Genomic DNA, 19,619 nt, shown 5'->3' with positions numbered 1-19,619 from the left:
GTCTTTAACTGTATGTATTAAGATGCAGTACTATGAAATAAATACTAGGTGCTGTGAAATTTTAAACATTTGAATGTGCTGTAATTTTCATTTTTCACATCTACACTATAGACAGAAATACTGTTATGAACAAGTCCCAAAACACAACCAAATGTCTTAATTATAGCATCTCTTATGCACTTTTTTATTAGCATGTTAAAAGTAAAGTTTTGCCATGGCTTGCAGGAACTTCTTTTTCCTCTTCTGTGCAGCTAGATGTAAAACCTCTTCAGGGTTACTTGAGTTGAGCTCAGATTGGCCAATTGCTTTAATCTGGGGAAGATTTAGGAATAAGAAAAAATGAGATATCAAACAAGGTCAGTACAGTGGTTAGCACTACTGCCTCTTAGCACCAGGGTCCGAGGTTCGATTCTAGGCTCGGGCGACTGTCTGTCTGTTTCCTCCAGGTGCTCAGGTTCCCCTCACAGTCCAAAGGTGTGCAGATCAGGTGAATTAACCATGTTAAATTGCCCATAGTGTTGTTTAGGCGCATTAGTCAGAGGGAAATGGGTCACTCTTCAAAGGGCCGGTGTGGACTGGATGGGGCAAGGGCTTTCACTCTGCAGGGAATCTAATCTAATCATGCTCAGGTTAACTCAAAGTCTGCATGTTGAATCCTATTTATGTTAGGGTGAAAGGAAAGGCTGAATGACTAAAGAAATTGAGGGTTTGGTTAAGAAAAAGAAGGAAGTTGTCCTTGGGCCTCTATTGTTTGTAATTTTTATTAATGACTTGGATGAGGGGATTGAAGGATGGGTCAGCAAGTTTGCAGATGACACAAAGGTTGGAGGTGTCGTTGACAGTATAGAGGGCTGTTGTAGGCTGCAGCGGGACATTGACAGGATGCAGAGATGGGCTGAGAGGTGGCAGATGGAGCTCAACCTGGATAAATGAGAGGTGATGCATTTTGGAAGGTCGAATTTGAAAGCGGAGTACAGGATTAAGGATATGATTCTTGGCAGAGTGGAGGAACAGAGGGATCTTGGGGTGCAGGTACATAGATCCCTTAAAATGGCCACCCAAGTGGACAGGGTTGTTAAGAAAGCATATGGTGTTTTGGCTTTCATTAACAAGGGTATTGTTGCAGCTCTATAAAACTTGACTGGAGAGAGGCAAATGTAATTCCTCTCTTCAAGAAAGGAAATCGGGAAATCCCCAGCAATTACAGACCAGTAATTCTCACGTCTGTCGTCTACAAGGTGTTAGAAAGGATTCTGAGGGATAGGATTTATGACCATCTGGAAGAGCATGGCTGGATTAAATGCAGTCAACATGGCTTTGTGAAGGGCAGGTCATGCCTCACAAACCTTAGAGTTCTTTGACTAGAAAAGTTGATGAGGGTCTTGGTTAGACCGCACTTGGAATACTGCGTCCAGTTCTGGTCGCACTATTATAAGAAAGATGTGGATGCTTTGGAGAGGGTTCAGAGGAGGTTTACCAGGATGCTACCTGGACTGAAGGGCTTATCTTATGAAGAGAGGTTGACTGAGCTCTGACTTTTTTCATTGGAGAAGAGGAGGAGAAGAGGGGATCTAATTGAGGTATACAAGATAATGAGAGGTATAGATAGAGTCAATAGCTAGAGACTATTTCCCAGGGCAGAAATGACTAACAGAGGGGTCATAGTTTTAAGCTGGTTGGAGGAAAGTACAGAGGGGATGTCAGAGGTGGGTTCTTTACACACAGAGTTGTGAGAGCATGGAATGCGTTGCCAGCAGCAGTTGTGGAGGCAGGGTCATTGGGGACATTTAAGAGACTCCTGGACATGCATATGGTCACAAATTTAAGGGTGCATACATGAGGATCAGTGTTCAGCACAACAGCCTGGACTGAAGGGCCTGTTCTGTGCTGTACTATGTTCTATGAAGCATATGTCAGGTGGAGACAGGATAGATTGAGTGAATCCTTGGAAGAATTTAAAGGCAGTAGGAGTATACTTAAGAAGGAAATCAGGAGAGCAAAAAGGGGACATGAGAGAGCTTTGGCAAATAGAATTAAGGAGAATCCAAAGGGTTTTAGAAATACATTAAGGACAAAAGGCTAACTATGGAGATCAGCAAGGTGGCCTTTGTGTGGAGCCATAGAAAATGGGGGAGATACTAAATGAGTATTTTGCATCAGTATTTTCTGTGGAAAAGGACATGAAAGATATATATGGAAGATGGTGACATCTTGCAAAATGTCTATATTACAGAGGAGAAAATGTTGGATGTCTTAATGCAAAAAAGTGGATAAATCCCTAAGACCTGATCAGGTGTACCCTAGAAATCTGAAAAGGAAGTGATTGCTGGGCCGCTTATTGAAGACTGGAGGTTGGCTAACAGGGTGCCACTGTTTAAGAAAGGTGGTAAGGACAAGCCAGGGAACTAGAGACCAGCGAGCCTGACGTTGTTGGAGGAAATCCTGACAGACGTGTATTTGAAAAGGCAAGGACTGATTAGGGATAGTCAACATGGCTTTGTGTGTGGGAAATCATGTCTCACAAATTTGAATGAGTTCTTTTGAAGTAACAAAGGATTAAGGGCAGAGCGGTAGATGTGATCCATAAGAACTGAAGGTGTTCGACAGGGTTTCCCATGGGAGACTGGTGAGCGAGGTTAGATCTCGTGGAACACAGGGAGAACTCTCCATTTGGACACAGAACTGGCTCAAAGGTAGAAGGTGGAGGGTTGTTTTTCAGACTGGAGGCCTGTGACAAGTGGAGTGTCACAAGGATCAGTGCTGGGTCCTCTACCTTTATTTATATAAATGATTTGGAAGTGAGCATAAGAGGTTTGGTTGGTTTGCTGATAACACCAAAATTGGAGGTGTAGTGGACAGCAAAGCAAGTTACCTCAGATTACAACTGGATCTTGATCAGATGGGCTGAGAAGTAGCAGATGGAGTTTCATTTAGATACATGCGAAGTGCTGCATTTTGGGAAAGCAAATCTTAGCAGGACTTGTACACTTAATGGTAAGGTCTGAGGGAGTGTTGCTGAACAAAGAGACCTTGGAGTGCAAGTTCATAGCTTCTTGAAAGTGGAGTAACAGGTAGATTAGGATAGTGAAGAAGGCGTATGGTATGCTTTCCTTTATTGGTCAGAGTACTGAGCACAGGAGTTGGGAGGTCATGTTGTGACTGTACAGTACATTGGTTAGACCAGTGTTGGAATATTGTGTGCAAATCGGTCTCCTTCCTATCTGAAAGATGTTTTGAGCTACAGGGAGAGGCTATATGGGTCAGGTGCTGGCAGATGGGACTAGAGTTGGACCGAGCTGTGCATCCCTATGACTCAATGGGACACTTGATTTAGAATGCAAAATAAATTCAAATTTTTACATGCTGAAACAATTTGAAACTTCAGAAGGCTTAGAAAAGTGTTGGTGAAAGGTATATGGTTTTTCTTTTTAAGGTAAGAAATATAAATACTTAAAAGGGGAATAGATTGATGTAGTACAGGATTCAACTTTGACCTCAATCACCTCTGCAGTTGTGTTTTTAATTATTTCACAGCAGCCACCCTAACAACCTCTGGTAAATACAGTACTAGGTTTTGTTTTGTGTACTCAGGTTGCGCACTTAATGCCCACCAAAGCAAATTTTATTTTTATATTGTATTCTTCACACTAACTGCTGTATCTGTCATGTGTCCCCATCAGCAATCGTCAAAACAATTCAAGCAAACTAAAAACATGCCCCCCCCCAAAAAAAATCAGATTTTATGCATTGCTAGTTCTTAACACTGGCATCATGCTTAGTCCCATGATCCTATGTTTTGTCTGTAATCCTGTAATTTCCACAGCCTCAATTACATACTCAACTCTTTTTCTTACTAAAAGCATCGGAATTAGCTTCCACCTCTTTCAGGTAGTGTTCTGCAATTATATCATCTCTTAAGCACTATTATTACCTAGGGATACTTCCACGTTTCAACTCAGCAAAAAAAAAAATTCTTATCTCCATTCTACATCTTTCACCAATGATTTTACACGAGACAACAGGTTTTACCTGTTCTTTCTCAATCCCTCAACATCTTGAAAACCTCAAGTTTGTTCTCTCTGGAACAACAAAGTTAACTTATCCTTTCCAATCTTTCTTCATAATTGCTGTATGGTACCCTGAATTTTCCACAGTACATGGGCTGAGGCCTAAAGCAGTCATGTATACATTTTTAGTTTGACCTCTCTGGTTTTGTTCTGTTTTACAATAGACACAAGTAAACCACATGCATTTTAATTTACCCTGCTCACTCTGCAACCTTGAACAATTTGTATCTATCATTATTATCTATACTTTTCCAACTCATACAATTCTTCCCTTGTAGGTCCTCTTAAAGTGCATAATTTGATAACTAACAACATTTAATGCCATTAGTCATGCTACAGCACATCGCTTATATATTCCTGAAGTCAAATATAATAATCTTTATCTACAACTATACTTTCCTATCATCCGCAAACTATAATGCTATTTCTTACACAACCATAGGTACACAGTCACGTTGACAAACAGTAATGAACCTGAATATCATCTGTGGAGAACATAACTGCAAACCACCTTCCAATCTCAAAAAGAACAGAATCCCTACAGTGTGGAAACAGGCCATTCAGCCCAACAAGTCCACACCAACTCTCCAAAGAGTAACCCCCAGACACATTATCCTACTCTACATTTACCTCTGACTAATGCACCTAACCTACACATCTCTGAACATTATGGACAATTTAGCATAGCTAATTCACCTGAGCTGCACATCTTTGGACTGTGGAAGGAAACCGGAGCACCAGGAGGAAACCCATGCAGACACGGGGAGAATGTGCAAACTCCACACAGTCGCCCGAGGCTGGAATCGAACCCATGTCCCTAGTGCTGTGAGGCAGCAGTACTAACCACTGAGCTACCCTCCCATCCCTTACATTTCAATACATGCTGCTACATCCCCTTTAATTGCAGATTTCCATTTTATCAACTTACTAACAGCCTTACTTGACAATCTCATTACATTGTATGAACAGGTAACAGCATGGACAAGTTGATTGCAGATATAATATTTCTGGATTTCCAAAAGGCCGACAGTAAGGTTTTGTTTCATTATTCATTCATTAGAGATCGGTGTCACTGGCTAGGCCAGCATTTATTGCTCATCCTGTAGAGCTGCCTTGAACTGCTGCACATGTACCTCCAAGTCAGGAAAGTCAGTGGCTTATTTTTGAATACTTATGGTCCTTTTCTGTACATTCACCAGGTTGAAAGCTCATTTTTAGGTATGCCTGGTGGTGCTCCTGGGACAGCTTCCTGCACTATGCAGGGAGGTGGTGGCGTTGTAGTAATGACACTGTAGTAGTTATCCAGGCTAACGTTCTGGGAATATGGGTGCAAATTTGTGCTCTTATCACTCTCAGTGCTTCCTCCAACTACTACATTACAAGTTTCAAACATGGAGAAAACATGAATAGGAAGGATTTAGAGGGATATCATCCAAATGCTGCAAATGGGTCTAGATCAACTTAGGATATCTGGTCAACATGGACAAGTTGGACCAAAGGATCTGCTTTTGTGCTGTACTACTCTATGATTCTTTTACAGGAAACACTGGCAGAGGATCACAAATCAGATTGGCCTAAGGTGCGAACCGAGGTCCCAAAAATATAAGTAGTGGGCTACTTGTCCACACCTTTTTTTGTTATTAATAATTCAGTTTAGAATCAAAAGCGCAGTTTGCAATTTGTGGATGACACGAAATTCAATGATTGAGAGCAGTTAGGACTGCAAGAAATTGCAAGAATATATTAATCAATCAATAGGCATATGTGAACTTCAATACAGATAAATGTGAAAACACATTTCCAAAGGTAATATTTGAATTGCAAATTTATACCCATCAGGACATGATAAACGGGATGAAGTCACCTTTTCTTGAAAACTGACACTGGAGAGCCTGGGTAAATGACATGGAGCAATGTTTCTATAACTTACAATGTTTTCTTCTGCATGTTGTCTACACGTCTCAGTGAGCTAAATCCATGTTGTGTGGACACATCAAAAAGAATGTAATACACCAGCAATACTTCAACTTACTGCTATTTGCCTTTTATCAAGTTCTCCCCTTTTGTGATGGATGTCTGTAAAAATTGTCAAGGAAATTTTTCATCAGGTGGTTACAAATGTAAGTATTCACACTGCTAAAAGTCAGTTTTAAGGTCTGTGTTAGCTTTCAATAACCATTATCAGCAAAATAAATGACATTTTCAGAGCCTGTTTCTCTCAAAAGGTAAAACCAAACAGATATAATTCAAGGTCACTCAGAAATTTATCTGTACAGTTAATTGAACAAAAATATTTACAGCTTATTCAAATTTGGAAAAATACCTTTGTTTTCAAAACACTAACTATCTTAACCATTTAAGATGTTATACTCAATAACTCCTTTTGCTTCCAGCTGTTAATTCAAGACAAAAAAATGTGAAAATTAAATTTTGAAGAAATCTTTGTAGTTACATAATCCAGCTACCTTTCTCCTCCTCCTTCTAGTTAAATTCTTTGCTGTCATTCAATTTTGGGCACTAGTCAGGAACAAATGACGAGGTGAGTCAAACAGTCATTAGAAATCTTCAGACAAGTGAATCAAATTCGCAGTTTATGTACAATTTAAATTTCAAGAAATACCAAAAACTGGTACCAATTTTACCATGGATTGCAGGGTACCTCAAGGTCAATTTCAAGATGCAATATAAGTAATATTGCATGTCTCAAATCAAGAAGGCTTGAAATCTTATGAAGTTTTTCAATATTAAATTGGGCAACAATCTGTAACTAGCTTAAATTGAAAATTATGTTAAAATGCAAGAACAAATGCATCTTTAAAATCAAGTGTAACCACATGCATCCTTAAACACACACATAAAATGGACCTAAAGGCAGACCAAAATCAAAAAAAGAGCAAGACATGCAGTTATGAAGGATTTTCTACAACCTCTCCCCCCACCCCCCCAGCCTGTTGCCAGTGAAACATTTCTGAAGTGACATCAAAACATAAGCAGCATAGTCAATTCATAAAAGAGCAAGCTCCCTCAAACCTATTTGCAATAATGCTCACATGATCTGTTTTAATAGTAGATAGGAGAGAACAGAAAGAATTGGTGTAGTGATAACGTCACTGGGTTAGTAATTCATAAATTAGAACTCCAGACTAATGTTCTGGGGACAGGAGTGCAAATCACAGAAGGGCAGATGGTCAAATTTTAATTCATTTAAAAAAAAAAAATCGCTTCTGGCTTACTTAGATTCTTTAGAAAAGGCAAACTTACCTGGTCTAGCAGCTGTGAGATTCCTCAGCCACAGCAATGTTGACTCAAACTTTTGACAATTGGGGATGGTTAATAATTTTTGGCCTAGCCAGCGATACCAATATATCATGACCAAATAAGAAGTTGGTGAGGGGTCAAGTATTAGTTAGAACACGGGAGAATTCATCAGCATTTCTTTGAAATGACATCAAATGATTTTTATGTTATCTTAACAGGCTAGATTAATACCCCATCCAAGACAGCATCCCATTTTAAGTGTCAGTCACATAAAAATGAAACTCTCTGATGTTCCAGAAGTGAGAGAGAAACAAGCTTCTCAGATAACATGTATTATGCAAGGTTCAATATTTCCAACAATGTATTAGTATCTAATTGATACTTAATACTAATTGAACTGGAATTTAATGACATCCGTGGCAAGATTGGTGGTGAGGGTCTTTTAATCAGATAGAAGGGGACCTCACTATCTTCCGTCTCCACCTAACCAAGTCCATTATGGGAAGGGCTACCTTCCCACCCCACAGCAAACTGAGGTTCCAAATGGGCAATTAATGTCTACCTCAAGCCCGATTGCTGTGCTGTTGGCATTCATCCAGCATTGGGCCCTACCATGTGGGAGTCATGACAAACAAATGTGTAGTTTTCTTGCAGGCTGCTGGGAGGAATGGGGGCCTATTCAAAGGTACTACACAACTTGCTGTGAGCCATTCTTGCTGCCAGCCCTCCCATCCTCATTCACCTGTAGCCAGTGATGAAACTAGGCTAGGAGTGAAATGTTGTACCACCCACAGCACCACTGTCTTAGAGTCATACAGATGTACAGCATGGAAACAGACCCTTCGGTCCAAACTGTCCATGCTCACCAGATATCCCAACCCAATCTAGTCCCACCTGCCAGCACCTGGCCCATATTCCTCCAAACCCTTTCTATTCATATACCCATCCAAATTCCTCTTGTACCAGCAATTGTACCAGCCTCCACCTCCACCACTTCCTCTGGCAGCTCACTCCATACACGTGCCACACTCTGCGTGAAAAGGTTGCCCTGTTGATCTCTTTTATATCTTTCCCCTCTTACCCTAAACCTATGCCCTCTAGTTCTGGACTCCCTGACCCCAGGAAAAAGACTTTGCCTATTTACCCTATCCATGCCTCTCATAATTTTGTAAACCTCTATAAGGTCACCCCTCACAGCCTCCAATGCTCCAGGGAAAACAGCCCCAGCCTGTTCAGCCTCTCCCTGGCAACATCCTTGTAAATCTTTTCTGAACCCTTTCAAGTTTTACAACATCTTTCCGATAGGAAGGACACCAAAATTGCACGCAATATTCCAACAGTAGTCTAACCAATGTCCTGGACAGCCGCAACATGACCTCCCAACTCCTGTACTCGATACTCTGACCAATAAAGGAAAACATACCAACGCCTTCTTCACTATCCTATCGAACTGTGACTCCACTTTCAAGGAGCTATGAACCTGCACTCCACGGTCTCTTCCTTCAGCAACACTCTCTAGGAACTCACCATTAAGTGTATGGGTCCTGCTAAGATTTGCTTTCACAAAATGCAGCACCTCGCATTATCTGAATTAAACTCCACCTGCCACTTCTCAGCCCATTGGCCCATCTGGTCCAGATCCTGTTGTAATCTGAGGTAACCCTATTTGCTGTCCACTGCACCTCCAATTTTGGTGTCACCTGCAAACTTACTAATTGTAACTCCTATGCTCGCATCCAAATCATTTATGTAAATGACAAAAAATAGAGCACCCAGCACCGATCCTTGTGGCACTCCACTGGTCACAGGCCTCCAGTTTGAAAAACCCTCCACCACCACCCTCTGTCTTCTACCTTTGAGCCAGTTCTGCATCCAAATGGCTAGTTCTCCCTGTATTCCGTGAGATCTAACCTTGCTAATCAGTATCCCATGGGGAACCTTGTCGAATGCCACAAAGCCATGTTGACTATCCCTAATCAGTCCTTGCTTTTCCAAATACATCCTGTCCCTCAGGATTCTCTCCAACGACTTGCCCACCACCGAGGTCAGGCTCACCGGTCTATAGTTTCCTGGCTTGTCCTTACCACCCTTCTTAAACAGTGGCACCACGTTAGTCAACCCCCAGTCTTCCGGCACCTCACCTATGACTATCGATGATACAAATATCTCAGCAAGAGGCCCAGCAATCACTTCTCTTGCTTCCCACAGAGTTCTCGGGTACACCTGATCAGGTCCTGGGGATTTATGCACCTTTACCCATTTCAAGACATCCAATACTTCCTCCTCTGTAACCTGGACATTTTGCAAGATGTCACCATCTGTTTCCCTACAGTCTATATCTTCCATATCCTTTTCCACAGTAAATACTGATGCAAAATACTCATTTAGTATCTCCCACATTTTCTGTGGCTCCACACAAAGGCCGCCTTGCTGATCTTTGGGGGGCCCTATTCTCTCCCTAGTTACCCTTTTGTCCTTATGTATTTGTAAAAACTATTTGGATTCTCCTTAATTGTATTTGCCAAAGCTATCTCATGTCCCCTTTTTGCCCTCCTGATTTCCCTCCTATTGCCTTTATACTCTAAGGATTCACTCAATCTATCCTGTCTATACCTTACATACGCTTCCTTCTTTTTCTTAAGCAACCGTCAATTTCTTCAGTCATCCAGCATTCCCTATGCCTACCAGCCTTTCCTTTCACCCTGATAGGAATATACTTTCTCTGGATTCTCGTTACTGAAGCCTTGCTGGCCCTGAGAGGTAGCAGTGCTAACCACTGAGCCACCCTGGCCTATTCTCCCATAGATGTTGATATCATTGGGAAGGCCAGTATTTATTGGCCCATCCCTAATTGTCAATGAAATGGCAGTGATGAGTTGCCTTCTCAAACTACTGCAGTCTGTAAAATGTAGGTACATCCACAGGAAAAGGAGTTTCAGCACCATCTAAAAGGGACAAGTCAATAATGTGATAGAATACTGTCCACTTCATCTTCAACTTCACTCTGTCTATCACCAACGCATGATGTAAACAGCGAGTACCAACTCACAGTTCCTTCAGCAGCAATTTTCAAAGCTCACTACCTCTACCATGCAGAAAAACAAGAGATGGGAAAGCGTGGAAACACAACAAATTGCAAGTTCACTTCTTTTCCATGATCCTAATTAGAACCATATCACTGTTCTTTCAGTATTACTCAGTCAAAATGCTGAAATTCCATTCCGACCAGCTGCTTTTGAACAATGCACCCACCTCTTCCAGCACTATGGATGTACCTACACCTGAAAGATTGTAGCAGTTGACGAAGTCAACTCATCTCCACTTTCTCTCAGACAATTAGGAATGGGAAATAAATGCTGGCCAAGCCAACAATGCCCACTGAATTAATTTAGAAAATCTAGATGAACAAAACTGAATTGAATATTTTACAAAATTTGCAAGGATAAACACAGCAACTAAACACATCCATTTAGAACAGTTAAGCACTTCTTTCCAGTCTCTTCCCCATTGCACCTATTCAGAGCATAGGATCAGCATCTGCACTAAATGGTGGTGTGTGCTCACACTGCACTATGCATGATAAAAGAAATAAACGTGATTGATTGCAGATATTTATATTTGGCTAATTTGGATTCTAAGCAATTTTTCCAAATGATAACTATCCTGTTTGGTTACATAAAAAGTAGTAATCTCAGGAAAATAATACTACAAAAAGGATACGTGTCAAATATTCCAAGATAGTGATGTCCCAGATGTAGTCATAGTAGGAGTCCATTGCATCATGGCTGAAATAAAAAAGCTATGAATGATATATGCTTTACATTAAAGCTTAATTTCTATTAGTGTTTTTTTTCATTTAAATTATCCTGCTGTCCACATATTGTTCAACGAGCTTAGTTGACAAATACAAAAATACTTATAAAAAAATCAAGTTCAAATGAAGTTCATAGAAACTATTATGCACTGAATTCTACCCTAATGACTTACAATCAGTCAAGCAAACTACAAGAGCTCCATTATGGTGAGAGATGGAATGTGGCAGTTTTTTCCCCCAACTAACAATTCAGCAAATACTGAAAAGTATTCCAAAACAGGTTAGGTTACCTCGAAGGAAATACCAGACTCTCATTTATAGTCTATACCAAGATTGCCAATCTCCACATGAAGTGGTAGGACCCTCACTCTAGGAAGGTGGAAATTAGTCAAGATTCACACACCAGATTGCTGTTTGTTTATTTCCTGTTGCCAATCCATAGTTTTGGGATTATTTCTTTGGCAAGAGATGATAGGAACACAGCCTCAGAGGTTGGTGAAGTCAGCCAAGATCATCTGCTGCATTTCTTTTAAAGGCTGAATAAGCTGGATCTGAAAAGGGAACGTTGGTCGCTAGTGCTGCTAACACCTTATTTACAAGGCTAGATTCTGCTTCTGAGCTTCTGAAACCACATGCTGTCACCCTGCCATGTATGTCATGACCATTTATATCAGTGGTTAGAATGCTCCACTTACCAGGACTGATGTGGAGGGCTTTTGACAACATCTGAATCAGAGCTTGGGTGCCCTCTAGGTTTCTTACCACAGACTACCTTCCTGAATAGAACTTCCTTGGGGATGTGGCCATATTCTATACATGCCAAAGACATTGAAACTTTCTTTGCTTGATTAGCACGAGTACGCTTAATAGGTTTACTTTACAGGGAACTGCTTTAATAGTGTCTTTGTCTTACCATGCGATATTGAGGTACGACATAGATAGAGGTTACTGAATCATTTTTCATACTAAGTGTAGGTTTTCCAGGCTTCACTGATACAGAGAACTATGCTGAGGAATTGGGCTTGTTGTTTATGCCAGTTTTGCTATACAGCAAAAATTGGGGATTGCCTTTTCTATGCACGTGGTAAAATGACTGCAGATGCTGGAAACCAGATTCTGGATCAGTGGTGCTGGAAGAGCACAGCAATTCAGGCCTGTCCTCACATTTTCAATGCACGTGTTGAGCTCCTCATTAAGGGTCAGGTGTTCTATCAGTGGATCTGAGTAGCAGGATGACTGCTTCTAATGGTGTGCTGTCATGTCTGATCACAGAGAGATACTACATACTATCACAACCTCAGTTTTCTTGATTCTGATGGTGATAGAGAACATTATACAGGCATAGGACAGTCAATCAATGAGCCTGTGGAGTTTGTCTTGTCTGGCAACTAGTATGAATCAACAACATTGAGCATTTCTCAGATTAGGATATGCTGCACCTTCAGTTTTGATAGGTCAAGGCTTTCCCATCTGATTGCATCCTTCCATAGTGATAGGGAAAGCATAGGTTGGCAAATTACTAGATGATTGGCTAAGACACATCCCTCTTTCAACACGTTCTTGATCTTAAAACTGTCAGAGGTGGAGCTGAAGTGCGTGAAAACAAGTTAGAGTGGTGTTTGCTGTTCTCTGCATTTTTCTTGATGACTAGGGGGAAGATCATGTCTACAATGGATCTGCCAGTGCTGAAACCACATTTTGTCTCCGGGTATATTTTGTTGGCTAGTCAATCAGGCCATGTTTGAATGATTCTGGCAAAAACCTGTTCCAGTGATAAGAGGTGATTGTGGCAGTGGTCTTAATTGTCTTTATATTATTCTAACATGAGAATGTTTGCATCATACAGATCTGCTGGGACACAGTCTCTTCTCCAGCAGAAAAGATGGTAGTTGCGAGGTATGGCAGCAGACGGGCTCATATATACTCAAGTAGCTCAGCTGGTTTTGCATCCTTCCCAGATGATCTCTTGTTGCAAGGAGTTCAACAGCCTTTTTGAACTCAAGTAATCAGAATTCTGCATAAAACTCATACAGTCTCAATGGGACAAATTTGAGGGGAGTACAGGAGCAGTGAGCTCTCAGGGTTGATGTGCACAATTCTCTGAAGGTGGCCAGGCAAGTTGAAACTCTTGTTATGGCAGCTTATAATATCCTTGCATTTATAAATAGAGGCATAGCATTTAAAAGCAATGAAGTGGTACTACACCTCTAGAAATCATTGGTCTGACTACATTTGGAGTATTGTGTTCAGTTCTGGGTACCATATCTAAGGAAGGATATTGAAGTTTTGAAGAGAATGCGAAGGAGATTTATGAGACTGATACTAGGAATTAGAATTTTTATGTGCAAGGAAAGATTATGGAAATTGGGCTTATTCTCCTTGGAGCAGAGAAGATTAAGAGATGACCTTATTGAGCTGATCAAAATTATGAACAATTTTGACAGAGTAAAGGAGGATATTCCGTTTCCACACCTGGTACGGCAGTAAGTAGGGGGTAACAATTTGAAGATGATCAACAAGAGAGCTAGGAGTGAGATGAGGAGAAATTTATTTAGTCAGAGTTGTTAGGATTTAGAATGCATTGTCTGGGAGAGCAGTAGAGGTGGATTCCATATGAGATTTCAAAAGAGAACTTTATAATTTAGAGTTACATTTAGATATATATAACTGCAGATATATATTTGAGTGTGTTGAATTTAGAGGGCTACAAAGATAGGGCTGAGGAATGTGATTAACTGGCTCTTTCAGGAGCTGATACATACACAATGGATGAATTGCCTCCTTCTGCACTGTAAAATTCTACGATTCTCTGACTCTATGGCAGGGATCCGTAGAAGATCAAAGCACTGGCAGAATATCAGTCTCATGAAGGTATGGCTTGCACTGTGCTGTCCTTGGCTCACTCCTGTCGACAAATACGTCCTCAAATGTGGGATTAAAAGGGTGACTTTAGTGATGGTGGGGTCGAGTCCAATTTTGATATTATCAAGATTCTTGTTCTTATGAGCTGATAGCAAACATTGATCGATATTTGTTGGTACACTGCTTTACTGTCTTCCTCACATTTGCCTTGGGAAGCATGAAACTGTCATATGCTTTAGTGTCAAGAGACAGCATGTAAAATCAGATTAGCTATGCACTTCAAAAGCGGGAGTCATTTCTGCAAGGTGGTCTTGAATCAACCCTTATTCCCATTTCTTTCCTTATTAAATATGGCTGCTTAGCTTTGTAGATGATTCACTACAGAGACTTGCATGTTTCATCGGCATCTGGTAAGCCTTCGGGGCTGCTGGGAACGCCGGATAAGATCCAACATTTGTCACCCTCCTTGTACATGGAATGATGATGTGCAGAATGGCTTTATGTATGTGTGAAAATCATATAGGATAAAAAAAGTGCTAATAAAGCCAGTCAAACTATAACCTAACATGAGGTACCATTCCAGGGAGGTATAAAAGGAAAATATTTTTGATAGAGAGCAACAAAAAGGCACTGTAACCTTATTGTTAAAATATTTTACTGAACACTAGCCCATCAGTATTAATTGGTCTATTGATCATAGGTGTTAAGAATATAATGAATTTGGTGCCATTATACCTGTTTTGCTCCTGTAAAGCTTTGAAAGCAGTCATATAATCCACCTCTCTGAGAAACTGACATAAAATTGCCACCTATGGAAAGAAAAAAAAAAACAGCTTAAATATGTTGAAATCTAAACTGAAATATCAATGAGGCTTTTCCCAACTCCATCCCTGCTCAACTTATTTGTTGCTGACACTCTTATTTATGCCTTTGTGATTTCAAGGTTTGTCTATTTCACATTCTCTTCCAATCCAGTCTCCACAAACTTGAGGCCATCCAAAAACCTCTGCCACCAGATGTTAACTTGCAGCAATGCCCTTTCAGCCACCAGTGCTCACTAAGCTAAACTCCAGTTAAACAACATCTCAATCTTAAAAATTCTCATCATGGTTTCAAATCCTTTCAGGATCGCCCTTCCCTTTTGATGCTTGTAATCCCCTGCAAGCTTACAATTTGCTCAGGTATTGCACTCCTCTGATTTGACGACATCAGCATCCCAAATTTTAACCATTCAACTGTTGGTTGTCCCTTCAACTAACAAAGCCAAGACTTCTACAATTCTCACCTTAAATCTCTTCACTTTTCTTACTTCCTTCAAAATGACCTCTCGGTCCAAACATTTAGTCATTTGTCCTAATGTGTCCTTATATGGCTTGGCATCAAATTTTATTCAATAACTCTTCTGTGAAGCATCCTGAGACAATTGACTCTGTTAAAGACACTATATAAATAAAAGTAATTGCTTTTATTGATATATTTACTCCCTGAATCTTTCTTTCTGAAGACATGCTGTAGAGGACTGTTAACCCCTTATTTTACCCTTTTCCCTTTTGGAATATGGCTGGAATCCTGCACAAAAATGACAAAATGTAAATTATGTCTTTTAACAACTGATCAGCTCGAGTCAAGCAATTATAAACAGAATCTAGTGAAAATGAAAGCACAGCCCAAAACCTGTCATTTCTTCTCTATGTTGCTGGACCATTGAGCCACAGATCTGGCCTAAAAATCCAGAGAATGTAACCTCAAGTAAGAACTCGATTCAAATCACAGTTGAAACTTTAAAAAACTGAAAGAAGTGATCACAAATCCAACATTTTGTTGTAAAATCTCAACTGGTTCAACAATGTCAATTAGAGAAGGAAAACATTCTCTCCCTTCCTGATCTGACCCCTGTGACTCCAGTCGTTCCCCCACTGGACATGATCCATTAATTGTTTTCTGAAGCGGTCTAACAATACATTCAGTGATATTAAACTATTAAAACGAACAGTACTCTAAAAACACCTTCAACACATTAACTACAGTGGGTCAAGAAGATACCAACTGCTGCCATCTCAGGATAAGCATGGGTGAGCAATAAATGAGAAAAACAAATTGCTGAAGCAGTTTAGCAGGTCTGATAGTATCTGTGGAGAAAGGAACAGAGCTGAAGGTTTTGAGTCCAAGGTGGCTTCTTCGGAACTGTTCAGTGACTGGTGGACTGCCTTCTTGAACCACTGCAGTCTTTGGATGTTAATTTTCTTAAAATTCACTCATAGTATGTGGGCATCTCTGGTTAGGCCACTTTATTGCCCATCCCTGATTTACCAGAGGGCAGTTAAGAGTCAACCATAGTCTGGAGTCCCATGTAGTCCAGAGCAGGTAGGCATGACAGATTTCCTTCCATAAACAGAGTTAAGGTTTGAGTCCAAGGTGGTTTCTCAGGAACTGTTCAATGATTGGCGAACTGCCTTCTTATAACCAAGGAGGTCTTGGGATGTAATCAGTACACCCAACAGGTGAGAAGCTGGATATCATTGCACAAACAGACTGAATCATAAATTCAGTCCTGAGGGTACATTCCATTCACAATAAAAAAGTACAGAATTTGGCTGACAAATGTAGAAGAATTTGCTAGTGATATTAGAGTTTTTTAAAAAATCAAACATTAAATAAGTACATTTACTTACTTGGGTGTGGCAATTTAACATAGAACAGCATTTGATCATTCTCTTCAGCACCTTAGAAAACACCAATGCAAAAATATAAAGTTAGATAAAAATGAATTAATGAGCTGTATGGTTATGCTGTTGGGCAATTTCAGTCCCAGGGGTGATGATATTATTTATACTCTTCTCTCCAGCAAGAGGCAAGGGTATAGCTTTGCAATCACAAATAATCAGCTGCTTTTCAGTCATATGCAGCTGCAACATTGGCCAAATAATCTAATTTCCAGAGCACTATGATTTTCCCCAAGTTATTTTGCCATTAATGAAAACACTATGGACGTTTGTCAGCTGATAGGAGGTTGAAGGTCAATGCCAAGAAACAATATGCTGTGAATGCATTTGTCTGGCCACGGGAATGAAAGATTAACAAGTGTGAAATTGCTAGCATCTGTCACACCAAAAGGACAAATTAAAAAAAGGTTAATCTGACTTAGTACAAACCATTTGACACTTTTCATCCACCAGAAATCTTAGTGAGAGAGAATTGAAACTGCAGTTCAGTAATAAAGAATTTGCGAATCATCGTCATGGTGTTAACTGTGAACTAGGTTGCTGTCTAGAGACTACCAAAGTTGAGAATTCTTTTTCACCATTGTAAAGTATTAAACACGAGTTGACTAGGATACTGACTCAAGGTGATGAGCATAAGAATTAACAGTGGTATCAGCAAAAATGTTTATGCATAGTGAGTGATTAGAATCTGGAATGCACTGCGAGAGATTGTGGTGGAGCAGATTCAATGGAGGTCCAGATTGGAGAATTGGATATTAACTGAAGTGAAAAAAAAATTGCATAGCTACATGGTAAAGGCAGAACCTTGAAATGAGGTGAGTTGCTCTTGCAGAGAGCTGGCAAACAGACAACGTTCTGAATATCTCCTCCTGTGCCATTCAAAATTCCATGATGACATAATTCTGATACAGTCAGCAAAAGCTTTTTATATCATTGATGAACTGTCAACAGGCACTCATATAAAACTTAAATGTTTTGTGGCTGCCCAAGTGAAACATAATAAAACAAAAGCATTTCAAACTGGTTCCTTTCTTGATCCATCTTACCATATCTGTGTACACATCAGAAGGGACGGCTTTATTAAAAAAGTCTGAACAGATGGCACCAGCTTGTAGGTAAAAATGCAGAGCTGCTGAAAATTGATTGGTGGCTGGAAAAGAAATCAGAAAATAAAAATACAAAATGAAAATAAAAATACAAATGCGTCCAGTTCAATTGACACTTAAATCACGCCAATGAAAAGCACATAAAATGATTCTTAAAATAATCTTGAAAGAAACTATTAGAAAGAGAGCAAGGTCAGCAGGTGAACTGAAGATGATGACTTCTAATTTCCAAAGTTAGATTCATCCAAGACTTGATAACTGGACAAGTAACCAAGGATGTCAAGGAAAGAACAGCTAGTTTCCATAGCATACACAAGACAATTAATTTCACTGAAGAACAAGATGACAGATGAAGGGGTTAAGGAAATTTCTTTATGGGAGAGTAAAAATTACAATGTGTGAATGAGGGAAGGAAAAGTCATTCCTGGATATGAACTCACCAAGTTTAATTGGGTACGAATGGAACATGCAAGAACAATCGCACAATATTAGATAATGAGTAATGGTTTTGGATGGTAGATAACATGTAATAGGGAGTTTTATATTAGGGGAGGTGATGGCCTGTGGTATTATTGCTCTGTTAATTCAGAGACCAAAGTAATGTTCTGGGGACCCAGGTTTAAATGCCGCCATGGGATGACCACGAATCTACTGTCAATTGTCAGAAAAATCCTCCTAACTCACTATAGTCCTTTAAGGAAGGAAACTGCCATCCTTAATTGGTTTGGCAATATGTGACTCTAGACCCACAGCAATGTAGTTGACTCTTAATTGCTCTCTGAGTAATTGGGGAAAAGGAATAAATGCTGACCTAACCAGCGACACCCTCATCACACAAATGAAAAGAAATTAAGGGTTAGGAGGAATGGTATTGAAAAATCACAAGCAGCAAATAGAGAGCACAGATCTGAACTTTCCCATTAAAACAAAGCCTGAACCTTGAGAGGTCGGGTATTCAAAAACATGTTCATCACAGCTTTTGATGAAATTCTGATCAGCATGCCAGAAAGTTACACATTCAGATTCAACATGAGATGCAAACAAAATCTAGGCTGACACTACTGAAACATCAGCTTTCATCTCAGTATAGAAGATCCAATGGAATTGTAATAAATAAAAGGTGCGTTTGCCTTGGTCACTAACATCATTAAAACAAATTATCTGGTCATCACCATGTTATGCCTGTGGGAACTAAAACGGTCTTCCACATTTTGTAAAGAACAACAGTGATTGTAAATCAGAAGTAATCAGTTTTAAAGTCTTCACAGTTAGATCAGGTGACCAAATGGCTAGCATAAGTTCAGAATAATGCCTACAGTACAAGTTTAATTCCTTCTGGATCAAGTACATATAACACACCTGCGCCCTTGCACTAATCTGAAAGTGGATGGTAACGTCAAGCCGCCAGAGACAAGAACTGCAAGAGTGATTCAATAAGAACCATTCACAGACAATGAGCCAATGAATGACCTACCTCTGAGCAGAGCACATAACAATGAATGGAAAATTGAACATTTTAAAAACATTAATTGAATAAATAATTTGAGCTACTAATACTTTTTGCACTTACCAAAGTAAATATCTGCTTGGGTAATTAACCAGAAGTGATTACAGGAGTTGATGTTTAATGAATAACTGACCAGCTCTTTCATTGTGACAGCAACAGCCTCAACATCCACTGACTGCAAGCTTAAAAATTGAGACAAAACAAAGGCAAATTAGAAAAACTCTCTTTTTTGCCACAAATGCTGTTTGACCTAAGTTTCTCCAGTACTTTGGTTTTGTTTAA

At 39.9% G+C, this 19,619-nt stretch overlaps 1 protein-coding gene across 5 annotated transcripts in view; it reads right to left on the bottom strand.

The window, feature by feature from the left end:
- Positions 1-151: 151 nt before the first annotated feature.
- The window catches only part of ints8 (integrator complex subunit 8), an 83,302-nt gene continuing 63,834 nt past the window's right edge, over positions 152-19,619 (bottom strand). For all 5 annotated transcript variants that reach the window (XM_043688035.2, XM_043688036.2, XM_087986544.1 and 2 more), the window contains 7 exons: positions 19,401-19,519; positions 17,771-17,874; positions 16,674-16,724; positions 14,737-14,810; positions 11,046-11,110; positions 6,100-6,143; positions 152-312 (listed from right to left, as the gene is read on the bottom strand). In XM_043688035.2, coding sequence (XP_043543970.2) covers positions 196-312; positions 6,100-6,143; positions 11,046-11,110; positions 14,737-14,810; positions 16,674-16,724; positions 17,771-17,874; positions 19,401-19,519 — 574 coding nt within the window. In that variant the 3' untranslated portion in view covers positions 152-195. The remainder of the gene's footprint in view (positions 313-6,099; positions 6,144-11,045; positions 11,111-14,736; positions 14,811-16,673; positions 16,725-17,770; positions 17,875-19,400; positions 19,520-19,619) is intronic.

Source organism: Chiloscyllium plagiosum, unplaced genomic scaffold (genome assembly GCF_037043375.1).
Source record: "Chiloscyllium plagiosum isolate Xiang-an unplaced genomic scaffold, Cpla_swu_hap1 HiC_scaffold_4, whole genome shotgun sequence".
Classification (NCBI taxonomy): domain Eukaryota; kingdom Metazoa; phylum Chordata; class Chondrichthyes; order Orectolobiformes; family Hemiscylliidae; genus Chiloscyllium; species Chiloscyllium plagiosum.
This window is presented reverse-complemented; position numbering and strand designations above follow the sequence as displayed.